Source organism: Oreochromis aureus, linkage group 13 (assembly GCF_013358895.1).
Source record: "Oreochromis aureus strain Israel breed Guangdong linkage group 13, ZZ_aureus, whole genome shotgun sequence".
Lineage (NCBI taxonomy): Eukaryota > Metazoa > Chordata > Actinopteri > Cichliformes > Cichlidae > Oreochromis > Oreochromis aureus.
This window is the reverse complement of record NC_052954.1, coordinates 11,551,405-11,563,249: the sequence shown is the minus strand read 5'-3', so window position 1 is coordinate 11,563,249 and position 11,845 is coordinate 11,551,405. Positions and strand designations below refer to the sequence as shown.

Below are 11,845 nucleotides of genomic sequence, written 5' to 3'. Positions count from 1 at the left end.
TCAGCAGCAATGTGTTGTGCTCTCATTCCTGGCTCGCATAGGTGAAATTCCTTTTGCACAAACAAAAAGTTAAAGAGCTTGCTGCTGTTATGATAGACAGATAAGTTGGGTGGTGTGCAGTTTATGAAACTTAGGATTGTGACAGACCGGTGACTTAAATCACTTACTGGAAGCCATAATGGATAACATTTTAAATTTTATGAAGCATGGAGATACTCATATAAATATTCTATGACAAACACCTGTCATTCATCACAACGATAAGTTACATTGTTTTGTTTTTTTCATCTGGGTCCTGGTCTCATTCCACAAATATAATATACACAAAACAATCATCCACAATGACACACCAAAGAGATGTAAGACGGTGGTAAAGAGACCAAATGTCAATACGAAGATGTAAAATGACTAAAATGAGACACAAAGTGAACTTAAAGAGATACAAAGTTACAACAATGACACAATTGTCACTCAAAATTAGATAGTAAACCCAAACGTGATGATATGTACATTTATCCCAAGAGAGTGGTTGTAAAAAGATGAAAGAAGTATCACAAGTGAAAAAACAACTTCTCGGTGATGTTAGATGACCACAGGGAGACACCAAATTTTAAATTGAGACGTAAAAATAATCATGAAAAATGAATGAAAACAAACGTATGCAGTAAGCATCACACAACAGTGGCCAAGATTCAAAAAGATGCACAGATGGTTAACAGAAAACAATCACAAATCACATCTGCAGGGCTTCCAGTAAAGACATTTCACTCATCTGTGGAAGAAGTCAGGGTGGAACTTTTTGTTGAAAAGACAAGTAATCTGCTAAACGTTGATTTAGATCAGGGGTCCCCAATCCCAGTCCACGAGGGCCGGTGTCCCTGCAGGTTTTAGATATCACCCTGGGTCAACACACCTGAATCACATGATTAGTTCATTACCAGGCCTCTGGAGAACTTCAAGACATGTTGAGAAGGTAATTTATCCATTTAAATCAGCTGTGATGGATCAAGGACACATCTAAAACCTGCAGGGACACCGGCCCTCGTGGACTGGGATTGGGGACCCCTGATTTAGATATTCGATGGAATATCTAAGATACCTGTTACACTGAAAAAAAGGGATTGGCCACCTCTTGGATTTACGTAAGCATCTTGCGTGTATTTAACACAATTGCCTCATGCTTTAAAGTTAAGTGTAACTATATAGTGTAGAAACTACATGATATGCAGACAGGGTAGATTAAATTGTTCATATCATGTTCGAGTGAAGTAAGTCAATAATATAGCAATGTTAAATCCCGCGACAGTGCACGGGTTTCAGTCTCGCACTTTTTGGATCGTGGTTTCAGGAAGGCATCCATCTCAGTCAAGTCGAGCAGCTGCCTCTACTTTTTTTGGTATACCGAAAAAAGTAAATTGGATGGTTGTTACATTAAATAAGTCTGCTTTGTAATTTGAACACAATAATTTCATGTTTCTATGAACGTAATTAAATCATGTAGGATCTATATGAAATTCAACAACTTAATTTGTTCTTGTTGAAATGACATGATACAATCTAGTAAGAGTGGTTAGTTGCTGAACTCATGAAATTCACAAGATCGCACGAGATTTCAAACTGCAGGGAAATCACTGGAGTTATAAGAGGCAGACAACTACACACACACTACGTGTATGCTATCGCTATTTATTGTGGTTTAACCTGTCAAGGACAAAAACCCCAAAAATTCTGCATCAAATACAGGAAATCATAGCTTTCCTGTATTTCCTAGATTGTTGGCATGGTGGTTAGTGCTGTTGCTTCACAGTAAGAAGGTCTTGGGTTCAAATTCACATTCTGGCTAGTTTGCAGTGGTTTCTCTCTCAGTATTCTGGTTTCCACCCACAGTTAAAAGTCATGCAGTTATTAGAGTTAGGGTTAACTAGTGATTCTAAATTACCCGTGAATGTAAGTGCAAATGGTTGTTTGTTTCTATGTGATAGACTGGTGAGCTGTCCAGGGTGTACCCTGCCTCGTAACCTAGCACTTCAGGGTTGTGCCCCGGCCCCCCTGCAACCAGGATAAAGATAGGAGGATGGTAGTTGTTGTAGACCCATTCAATTTTTATGGTAACCAGGATCTACACTTTGTTGAACATTATGTAATATGAAGACAACATGTAGTATTTAAGTGACCAAGTAGTATTGGGGTAAAAGTTATTGAATAGTGTTGAAATAAAATGACAAAATTGTGAAGGATTAAAATATTCCAAGAGCTCAACTTACTTCATCTAAACATGTTTCAATCGTTTTTTATGAACACAAAACGCACATGTTTATTGAATATGAAAAAGTTGTGTTGATTTAACTCATTTGTTTAAGTTTCTGCCAAAGCAAAACATTTGTGTGCAACCAATGTCCACTATTGAATCAAGTAAATCCAACATGGCCTTTTTTTCAGTGTATTTTAGGTTGATAGTCTGGAGAATTTCTACGTTTGAATTTTGACTGGAAAGAGAAAGTTCTGTGTGGCACACCTTTCTTTTTAAATTTGGTATGGGAATATCTAATTAGTATACATGGCATCTTCAAGAACTTACCTAATAGTTATTATGTAATTATTATAAATGTAGCTATTATATGTTTGTATTGTTGTTAAGAAATTATGTTATTATTATAAATACAATTGTTATATAATTTTCGCTACTTTCTAAAATCAGATTCTAATTATTTAAAAATTATTTAATTATTTAAAAATTAGTAATAAGGAAAACATTGTAATAAAACGAACTCCTGATGCTGCCATTTAACTACGTATCCCGTGATGCATCTCTTTGAATTTCCTGCTACGCGTGTAAACAGCGCAAAAGCCCCGCGATGGACTGAGGTCCGCACCAATGCCTGTTATTAAAACCAAGAAAACACCGTTTTATTCGCGTTAAAATATATGTAGGCTCTACTAATTTTGTTTTCCATCGTCCAGAGAACATTATTTTTTCTGCGTAAAGCGGAACTATTTTGTTTTTTGTTTGTAATAATGCTCAACCTTTACGTTTGACTGGCACTGGCGTTAGTGGTTAAAACTGTCAAAATACACCCCTAAAAACTGTGCACTACAACACCGAAGCTATGAATAAACGAGAAGGTAAGTCCAAGATTTCTTCCTTCTAGTTTCATGAGTTTTGTAATTAACTAGCGAGGCTAAAATAACAGTAGGACTAACATGTGATAGCGTTTTAACCTACCTACTCTGCCTAAGTCAGGTTAATGAAATCATTTCATGGTAGTAACAGAAGTAATAAAGTGCTAATCCTGTTCCATTAAAATGTCTAAAGCACATACAAGTGCTTTATTTGTCTGGCCATTAGAAGTGGGAATCACGAGAAACCCCACAAGAGAATATCATCATAATACGTCACCTACGATACAATAGTATTGTGATTTTTTTTTTAACGTTTTGCATTACGCTAAGTATCACATTTGTCTTTTTCAACTGCAGTGTATGCATGATTTTAAATAAAGTTAACTCACTTTCAATATTTTTTTGCTGCAAAAACGAGATTATAATGCGTGCCAACACTGTCACTAAAATCTGCCATAAATGTTTCTATCAGTCTCCGATTGAATGGGGTCAAGTTGGCAATTACATGCAATCTGTACACTCACGCACTCAAACTCTGAGCAGCCATTTGGTCACTACAAGTTGCCATTGGCTGCTGAATGGGAAAAATCTCACCAGGCAGCCACTGTTGTTGTCATTTTTTTTGTACATACAAGAAATTTACTGTCCTATTTTATTTGTGTGACTGTCAAGCCAAGTGTGTCCAGTGTTTGATGTTTCTTCAAAGTGGTGCACGAGATGAGCCGTCTTATTTTTAGTATTCCTTAAGTATTTTAATTTATTTAATAAAATATTGATATTTGGTGTCCCTGTAGCGATACAAATTCACGATATTATGCTGTGTCCATATTTTTTCTCATCCCTACTGGCCATCAATCCAAGCAGGCGCTTAATAATTATAAGTAAAAAGGTGAATTTAGGCATTCTCTTCTTAAGATATCAACAGATCATGTCAGCTGTTGCAGGTTATATTTTGGGTCACTTGAATATTCCAACCACATTTTAAAGAGGGTTCTCTATTATTTTATTTTATTTTTTTTTACTGCATTTCATTTGTCATTGTGGAATTCTGGGAGTTAGATTTATTGTATGGTTTTTCAATTTACCAAAAAGTCAGAGGCAGTTATTATTTAAAGACTATGACATCATCTCTACTATCAGGTGAGGGGTGTTCACGGAGAAATGCAGATGCAGCACAGGAGCACGAAATGAGTACCAACCCCTCGTCTGTCATGGCTGCCTTCAAAGGTAACAGCAGTATTCTCACTGCACTTTGCACCCAAATGGTTTCAATGTTATATTGCCTGCACTGAAACATTTCTCTGTGTATTTCAAGGTTTCCAACAGGAGCTCGACACCAAACATGACAAATATGAGCGTCTTGTTAAGATTAGTCGCGACGTCACAATTGAAAGCAAGAGAACCATATTTCTTCTGCACAGAGTGACCACGTAGGTGTTCTTAACAACAATATTCACTGCATAAATGAGTACTGTTAAGTCTATAAGTCTTTGGGATGAGTACTTTTTTTGTACTTTTGCCTCTGTGCACCAGCACAGTGGATTTTTAAAACAAACGATCAAGATGTGATTAAAGGTCAGACTTTCAGCTTAAATTCAAGGGGTTTAACAAAAATATTGCATTAACTGTGTTGGAATTACAGCCACTTTTATCCACAGTCCCCCATTCTCAGAGGCCCAGTAATTGTACTGTTGACTGAGGCAGTTCAGGTGAGGCCTCTTCCTAGATTATTTCATGATAAATACAGCAGACATGATATCTGAAGTTCATTCAACATGTTGAAATTAGGATTTTATAGTTTTTCACTTTAATTTTAAACACCAAGAAAAAAGGATCATTAGGCTAAAAAAGAAAACAAAATAAACCTGTCAAAGATAAAGCCAGATCAACAATCTGATACATTATTAAAGACAAAACATACTAACTAGTCCACAGAAGACAACTAAAGTGGATGATTATTGACAGTCACCCTTCCGCCGTGGCCATTTCTGATGAGCCACGCAGTAAATGATATGCACAGCAGCCAATGTCAAAAGAGAAACATTCAGTAGCCTGGAAAACTATTGCTCAAGACCAGTTTAAAAAAAATGACAAGTGTGGCTCATTTAATGCAAAATATGAAGAAATGAGGGGTGGCTCAGGACAGAAGTATCTGTAGTTACTAACATTTAATGCAAAATTTGGGTTAATCCCCTTGAATTAACGCTGAACGCACATATTGATTTTCTCATTGTTCTAAACCCTTCAGACATAACTGTATATCATTTTTTTTCAATGGGGCCTGCTTCTGATTTTAGTTGGTGTCTGGATACTACAGAGTGTCTTTTTTATGTAATTGATGTAAACGGCAGCTTTGAAAATAACCTACCTATCATTTACATTGTCTCTATTCAGTACAGATATCGTGTTAGGAGTGTTGTAATGTTTGAATATATGCTTTGGAATAATATGAAAATATCTTGACAAAACATATAATTCATTGTCAATGAAGATCTCAGAACAGCATCAGCTAAAAATGTAATAGGACTTTAATGAGCCTCACAGGGGGAAAATCATCTTAAAATGGCAAATGATCTTTAAAAGTGATAAGTAGAAACAATAAATACATTGGCATTAGTTTTAGTGGTCATGCAACAAAGTAAGTCTGAAACAAAATAAGTAGTTATATGTATTTTGTACCTTTTAACATTTTTTTTCTGTGTGTAAAGTGTACCAGATGCAGTGGATATCCTGAACGAGGCAGACATAAAGCTGGATGGAGTCAGGCAGAAGATTGGGCAGATTGCTGAGGAGCTGAGAGGAGAGGATATTTATCAGTTTCACAGAGCCTTCACACCAGGTGAGTGGTCATTTACTTCTTTTCGTTTATATATAAAGCACATATTTATTCTGAAAGAAACTGAATTCTTTGAAAGTGGTGTTTTTTCACTCTAAAATGGTTAATGGGCTGTTTAAAGTCTCCTGCCACACCCAAGTGGATTTATTAGATTACGGTCCCATGGGATACAAGGCACGTGGCCCTTTGTGTGTGACTCACTTAGGTCATATCTGATGTAAATTCCACTAGAGGTGTTTGCAAAAATTATAGCTCACATTCATTGAATCTCCTTCTTATTATTAAGCAGTAAGTATTATTTTGCTGTTTTAATCTTCATGAAGTACAGTAAGGGTTCTAATAAATATACGTTTAATATAATAATAGGGTGGAAGGTCCTAAAAGGTCATTCAAACCCATTAAGTACAGAAAGTTAGCACAACTAGCTTGTGTTGTATAATGCAGCTCTGATAGAAAGTCTTTACTTCTGATTGGTTCACTCAACTGCCTTAGAGTGACGATAGTGTCAATCACCCAAAATAAGAAGTAGACAAAGAAATCTAGAGTTAAGGTGAGATATGAAACTATAATATATATTTTTTTATCTGTTGATGTAATTAATAATTTCTTTTTTATGGTTTGTACTTAAATGATTTTCTTTCATCTTCAATAAAAGTCAGTGACAGTGTTAAAGCATGACCTTGATGCAGGCCTGGATGTGATGGTCACGCCTTCTGATAACGTTGTTTTCAAACTAGCATAAGCACCACTTTTTGTTACTGTAGCCATAATGTCTGCAGGGAAGGAGAAAAACATGACTGGCAGTGGGAGCTGTTATCTAGCAGCTGGGGAAGTCATTTTTAGATTGCGGTCACACAGGAATCACTGCTGCATCCTTCGCGACGTGACCAATGCCAGTTCCCACCAATTAGCCCTTTTATTTTTTTCCCCATTTTCATCGTCTTTATTAGATTGAGGCTGGGCTCGATGCACGGGCCCTCCAGATAATCTTGGCTGGAGGAGAAGTCTCCAGGCATGTGTAATGGGTCTGTTTTTTTTATATAATGACCATCAAAGATATTGTGGGCTAAATCTGACCATAATTGCCACTGATAACAGAGCAGCGTGGCATTTGGGTAAGCTTTTTTGTTGTTGTTGTTGTTGTTATTTTTTTTTACCCTGCTAGCTGCTATGAGTCAGTGGAAACATACATTATCATGTGGAACTTTTCACGTGGCTCACCTGCAATTCAGTGAACCGCTCTGTGGTCAAACATTAGCTCAGTTCAAAAATCCTCAGTATTCTCAGTACATGAATGTGCGCCAAACCGCAACGGTACTGTTTGCGCATTACTCAAGATCTGATCCTGCCAAGCTATATTCGCACCCTCGCCTCTCAACTTTTCCTACCACCATGCCAGTAAAATCTCTCAAATTTCCACTTTTGTAGCTCTTAGTCACTGTTTAGACACGATGTTCTGTAAGGTTTCTGCAAGCCTCGTTGACCAAAGGTAACTTCTGCTTCAGTATAGACATAAACAACTCCTGACAGTAAGTGCAGGAACTGGGCTCTGCCTGCCTGCCTCAAAGCCTTATTTAAACTGCCTTGGACTGTGGTGTTCCCTCTGTGAAAGTGGATCCACTGGCAGTGTTTAGCTGGTAAGCATTTTTTTGTATAAAGAGTCGAAAACAATTGCCAAATAAACACTGGGAGAACGTAAGCATAAAATAAAATACAGTATTTTGCAAAAGCCTTTAGCCACCCCTCATTTCTTTATATTTTGCATGGAAAAATTGAGTTAGGTGCTTTTATTTATTTTCAAATTTCATATGTCAGCATTAAGTGGCTTAACAATCAAAAAACATTCCTCTGAAAATGGTCAGGTCAAAGCACTGGACTGAAAATCAGAATCAGAATACTTTATTAATCCCTAAAGAAAATTATGTTATGTATATAAGTGAAAAAGTAGCCAATGGGCAAAGAAAAAAAAGAAAAAAGACCTTTAGAAAGCCTGGAGAAAAACAATTTAAAGAAATGAGAAGTGGCTAAAGACTCTTTAACAGTACTATAAAATTATGTACTCCAGGTAAACAAGTTTCAGTTTACCATCTGTTTGTAACTATTACTAGTTAATCCTCAACTTAAAGTTGCAACTACACTTACAAACTACTCAGTTTCACTTCAACTGTTAATGCACAATTTTAAGTAACAATGTTTCACTGCTAACTATACTGTTAGCAAAAAAAGGAAAAAAATGTTTTCAATCCAAATTTATTCATAAAAACAACAAAGATGACCAACATGAAACAAAGAGTTACAGAATTAAAGTAGGACATGCTACACACACACACACACACACACACACACACACACACACACACACACACACACACACACACACACACACACACGTCAACAAGCACATTCAAGGAATTACAAAAAATACAAGCAATAATATAACAGCCTAAATACCTAAGCTCTCACTCTGGGTTAAGAGCCAAAGAATAAAAATGTTTGTTTTTTGTTTTTGTTTTTTTTTTTTTTACCACTGGCTACTTTGTTGTAACTGTTAACAGTTACAGTGATTAGATAAGAATTTATTTTTCTTTAAAAAAGATTTTTTTGATAATGAATTGATAATTCATCTCATCTAATTTTTTCAAATTATTTCTCGTTTTCCTTAATATGCTAGTTTATGTTGCTTTTGCAATACTTGGTTAACTGTTAACTTTTCTGCTCCAGCTTGTTCAGATCGGTTCAGTTAATCAAATGCAAATTGTTGATATAATGTTTCCATGTAACCCATACAACTTCGAGAATTAATGCTGCGATATGGTTCTGATAAGTCTTTTTTTTAAAGACACAAATGCTTTTCTATGTTTGTACGTAGAGTTATTAGGTAATTATCAAATTGAAGTTCTGAGTATCAGATTTTGCTGTTGTCTCAGCAGGTGAATTTGTGAGTTGTCAGTTACTAAGAAACTAATAGAAAAAAATCAGTGATTTTTCTATAATTTTTTATAATAAACAAAACGTTAAAGTGAAGTCATGATGACATAATATAGATGATCATCGATAGATTTTATGCATTTATTTTACAAATCCAAATAATGAAGTAGCTGCGATTTACAGTTTTCATGTTTTCCCTGCACGTTAGTGTTGTGTAGTCGGTCGTCCCACTGCCTTTGACTTTGTGTACATGCTGGTGTGACTGGACTGAAATCATAATCAGAGTGGTGAAAGCTATTCAGAGTACAGTGAAGATAAAGTATTCTTGCTGGCTCCGTGCAGCGCATTGCGGTCAGTAGGGAGAGATAGCAGGCTCTTTGAAGTTCAACTGCCGCTCCAAAAGTAAACTTCAGACACAAAGTCTTCCGTCCTGTGATTATTGGATTGTTGTTTACCCAGGGGCAGAAAACAAATGAGGGGTCATCTTAGCCCACCAAAAAAAACAGCCACTGTTGTTCTATCAAAAGATAGAGACAGGAAACAGGTTTTATTTGAATCATTATCTCCATCTGTGATCTATACTGTGCAGATTTCATGTTGATGCTGCACGCTCTGCTTGCTACGCTCATTTGATACATGGTCATTTTAGTAAATTGCAAAAAAATGCCCCAGCCACTGTCAAATTTAGTTTTAGCAGCACAGTGAAATAATCAGGTGAACTCAGATCCATTTTAATGTACTTTAATTCATCAGGGATTCAGGAATACGTGGAAGCCGTCTCTTTCCTGCACTACATCCGCCATCGCAGCCTCATCAGCTTGGAAGAGATCAACGCCAGGCTGGTGTTCATGAACGCAGAGAAGGCAGATCCTAAGGTAAATCCACAGAGGACTGACTGAACATTAACAATTTGTGAAGTATTTTCTTAAGCCCCAAAAAGTCCTTAAAAGAACTGTGACATTCTGGAAAATATATTTTGTCGCTTTCTTGGTATCAAACTCTGTTTGGCTCAGAGAGTGTACATAAAAATAAAACTTGGATGTAGCCACTGTAAGGTCACTGTTAGATTGGAGACTCCAAATATAGAAACTTCAACATTAATGTTTTTGGCTGTGGCCAGAGTGGTTTTATTTTTGGATTGTTTTTCCTTTTCTAAAGCAAGATTGACTGTTTATTTTTTACAGTTGGTGGGTGTCTGTTGATCCACACAAAATTACTTAAATCTCATTAATTTGCATTAAAGGCATTTCATATAAAATGTTTAAATTCAGAAAATGCACAGTTTTAGGAAATAAATAAGATAATTTTGAAATTGGTGCCAGCAGCATGTCTTAATGTCACAATTACCAGTGTGTAGCATCCCACTTTCTTTTAACAGCTGTTTATAAACATCTGGGAACTGAGGGGATCAGCTGAACTTCAGGGAGAGGAATGGTGTCCCATTCTGGTCTGATATAGTTCTAGCTGCTCAATAGTCCTGGGTCTATTCTGTGTTATTTTTCATTTTATGACGTTCCAGATGTTTTCAGCTGGTGAAAGATTCCAACTTCAGGAAGGTCACTGCAGGAGCAGGGCTCTTCTACTCGTCTATTGAAGCCACACTGTTTCACTTGTAATACAACTGTAATTGTATTGCTGGAATATGCACGGCCTTAAACATTTAGTTTTCTGTCTTCTACTATGAATGTAATATGGGGTTATGAGATTTGCAGGTCATTGCATTCTGTTTTTGTTGACATTTTATATAAAGGCCCAACTTTTCAGAATGTATTCTTTCCTGTCCTGTTTTCATCTCAGGGCTCAGCTGAAGCGATGCCAGTGAACGCTCAGGTCCTGACCTTTCAGGTGACGCCGTCCGACTACCTGCTGGGGGTGGCCGACCTAACAGGGGAGCTGATGCGGATGTGCATCAGCAGCGTCGGCAATGGCGACATTGACACGCCCTTCCAGCTAAGCCAGTTCCTGCGGCAGATCCACGACGGTTTCTCCTACATTGGGAACACGGGCCCGTACGAGGTGTCCAAGAAGCTGCACACGCTGCGGCAGAGCCTGGGCAAAGTAGAAGACGCGTGCTACACCCTACGCGTCCGTGGCTCAGAGATCCCCAGACACATGCTGGCAGACGTGTTCTCCAGTCGGACCACACTCATCGACCCCGAGGAAGGAGTGGTTTAATCCTGCACTGCTTCAACGATGCTCTTCTCTGTGGTCTCATTGTCTGGTTTAGTTTGGCTCCCTTTGATGTTTGTGTGCATTTTTAATGGGATTTCACTGATGTTTCTAGTGTTTTGTGAAATGCTTGTTCATTTTTTATTATTACAATAACAACAGTGTTACAATAGACAATGGATTCTCTTTTGTTCGATAAAGATCTGATGACTTCAGTTGTTTTGCATGAATAAAGGTTCTGTGCCAAATATGCCATACTCCCTGAGACTTTAGCGGCTTTGAAAATATGTGTTCATTTTCTCTCTCACTCTGCCCTTCCCTCTCTCTATCACACACAGATAATCTAAGGTAGACCCATTGGCTGTCTGCACTCTCTGCATTCAGTGTGGAGGAGGAACATGTGACCTTTGCACATTGCACACCCCTATTCTCCAGCAGACACACACACACATACTCACAAACAACCCCTTGTCCTAGATTTGGAACGAGAGGAGGAATATTCCTGGTAGAGTGCTGATATCATGCTTCACCTCATGGTGTTTGTTATTGTACGGTGACAAATGAGCCTCCATGCTAAGAAAATAATGATAGCATAGTCTGTCTTTGAAAATAGATGCCTTTATTCACGATAGGGCCAAAACAATTTTATTGCCAGATTTCACCTCAGAGGAAATGTTATTTTATGATTCACATTAGTCACCTTTAGGTCTGTATACATATCACATTTTGATCTCGCATATATTAGAAAAAAACAAAACTATGACAAATTATGTTTTGTAAAAAAAAATTAGG

The 11,845-nt window shown here is 37.2% G+C and overlaps 1 protein-coding gene across 2 annotated transcripts; it reads left to right on the top strand.

Annotated features, from left to right (window-relative positions):
* Nucleotides 1-1,082: 1,082 nt before the first annotated feature.
* On the top strand, nt 1,083-11,321 carry tsnax (translin-associated factor X). 2 transcript variants are annotated; one of them, XM_031737621.2, is made up of 6 exons: nt 1,083-1,142; nt 4,261-4,347; nt 4,436-4,550; nt 5,829-5,959; nt 9,638-9,759; nt 10,682-11,321. In XM_031737621.2, the coding sequence occupies exons 2-6, from the start codon at nt 4,308-4,310 to the stop codon at nt 11,057-11,059; spliced, it is 786 nt and encodes a 261-aa protein (XP_031593481.1). In that variant the 5' UTR covers nt 1,083-1,142; nt 4,261-4,307; the 3' UTR covers nt 11,060-11,321. The 2 variants fall into 2 exon arrangements, with proteins under 2 accessions (XP_031593481.1, XP_039477323.1); XM_039621389.1 differs by lacking the exon at nt 1,083-1,142 and adding an exon at nt 2,823-3,123.
* The last annotated feature ends 524 nt before the right edge of the window (nt 11,322-11,845 follow it).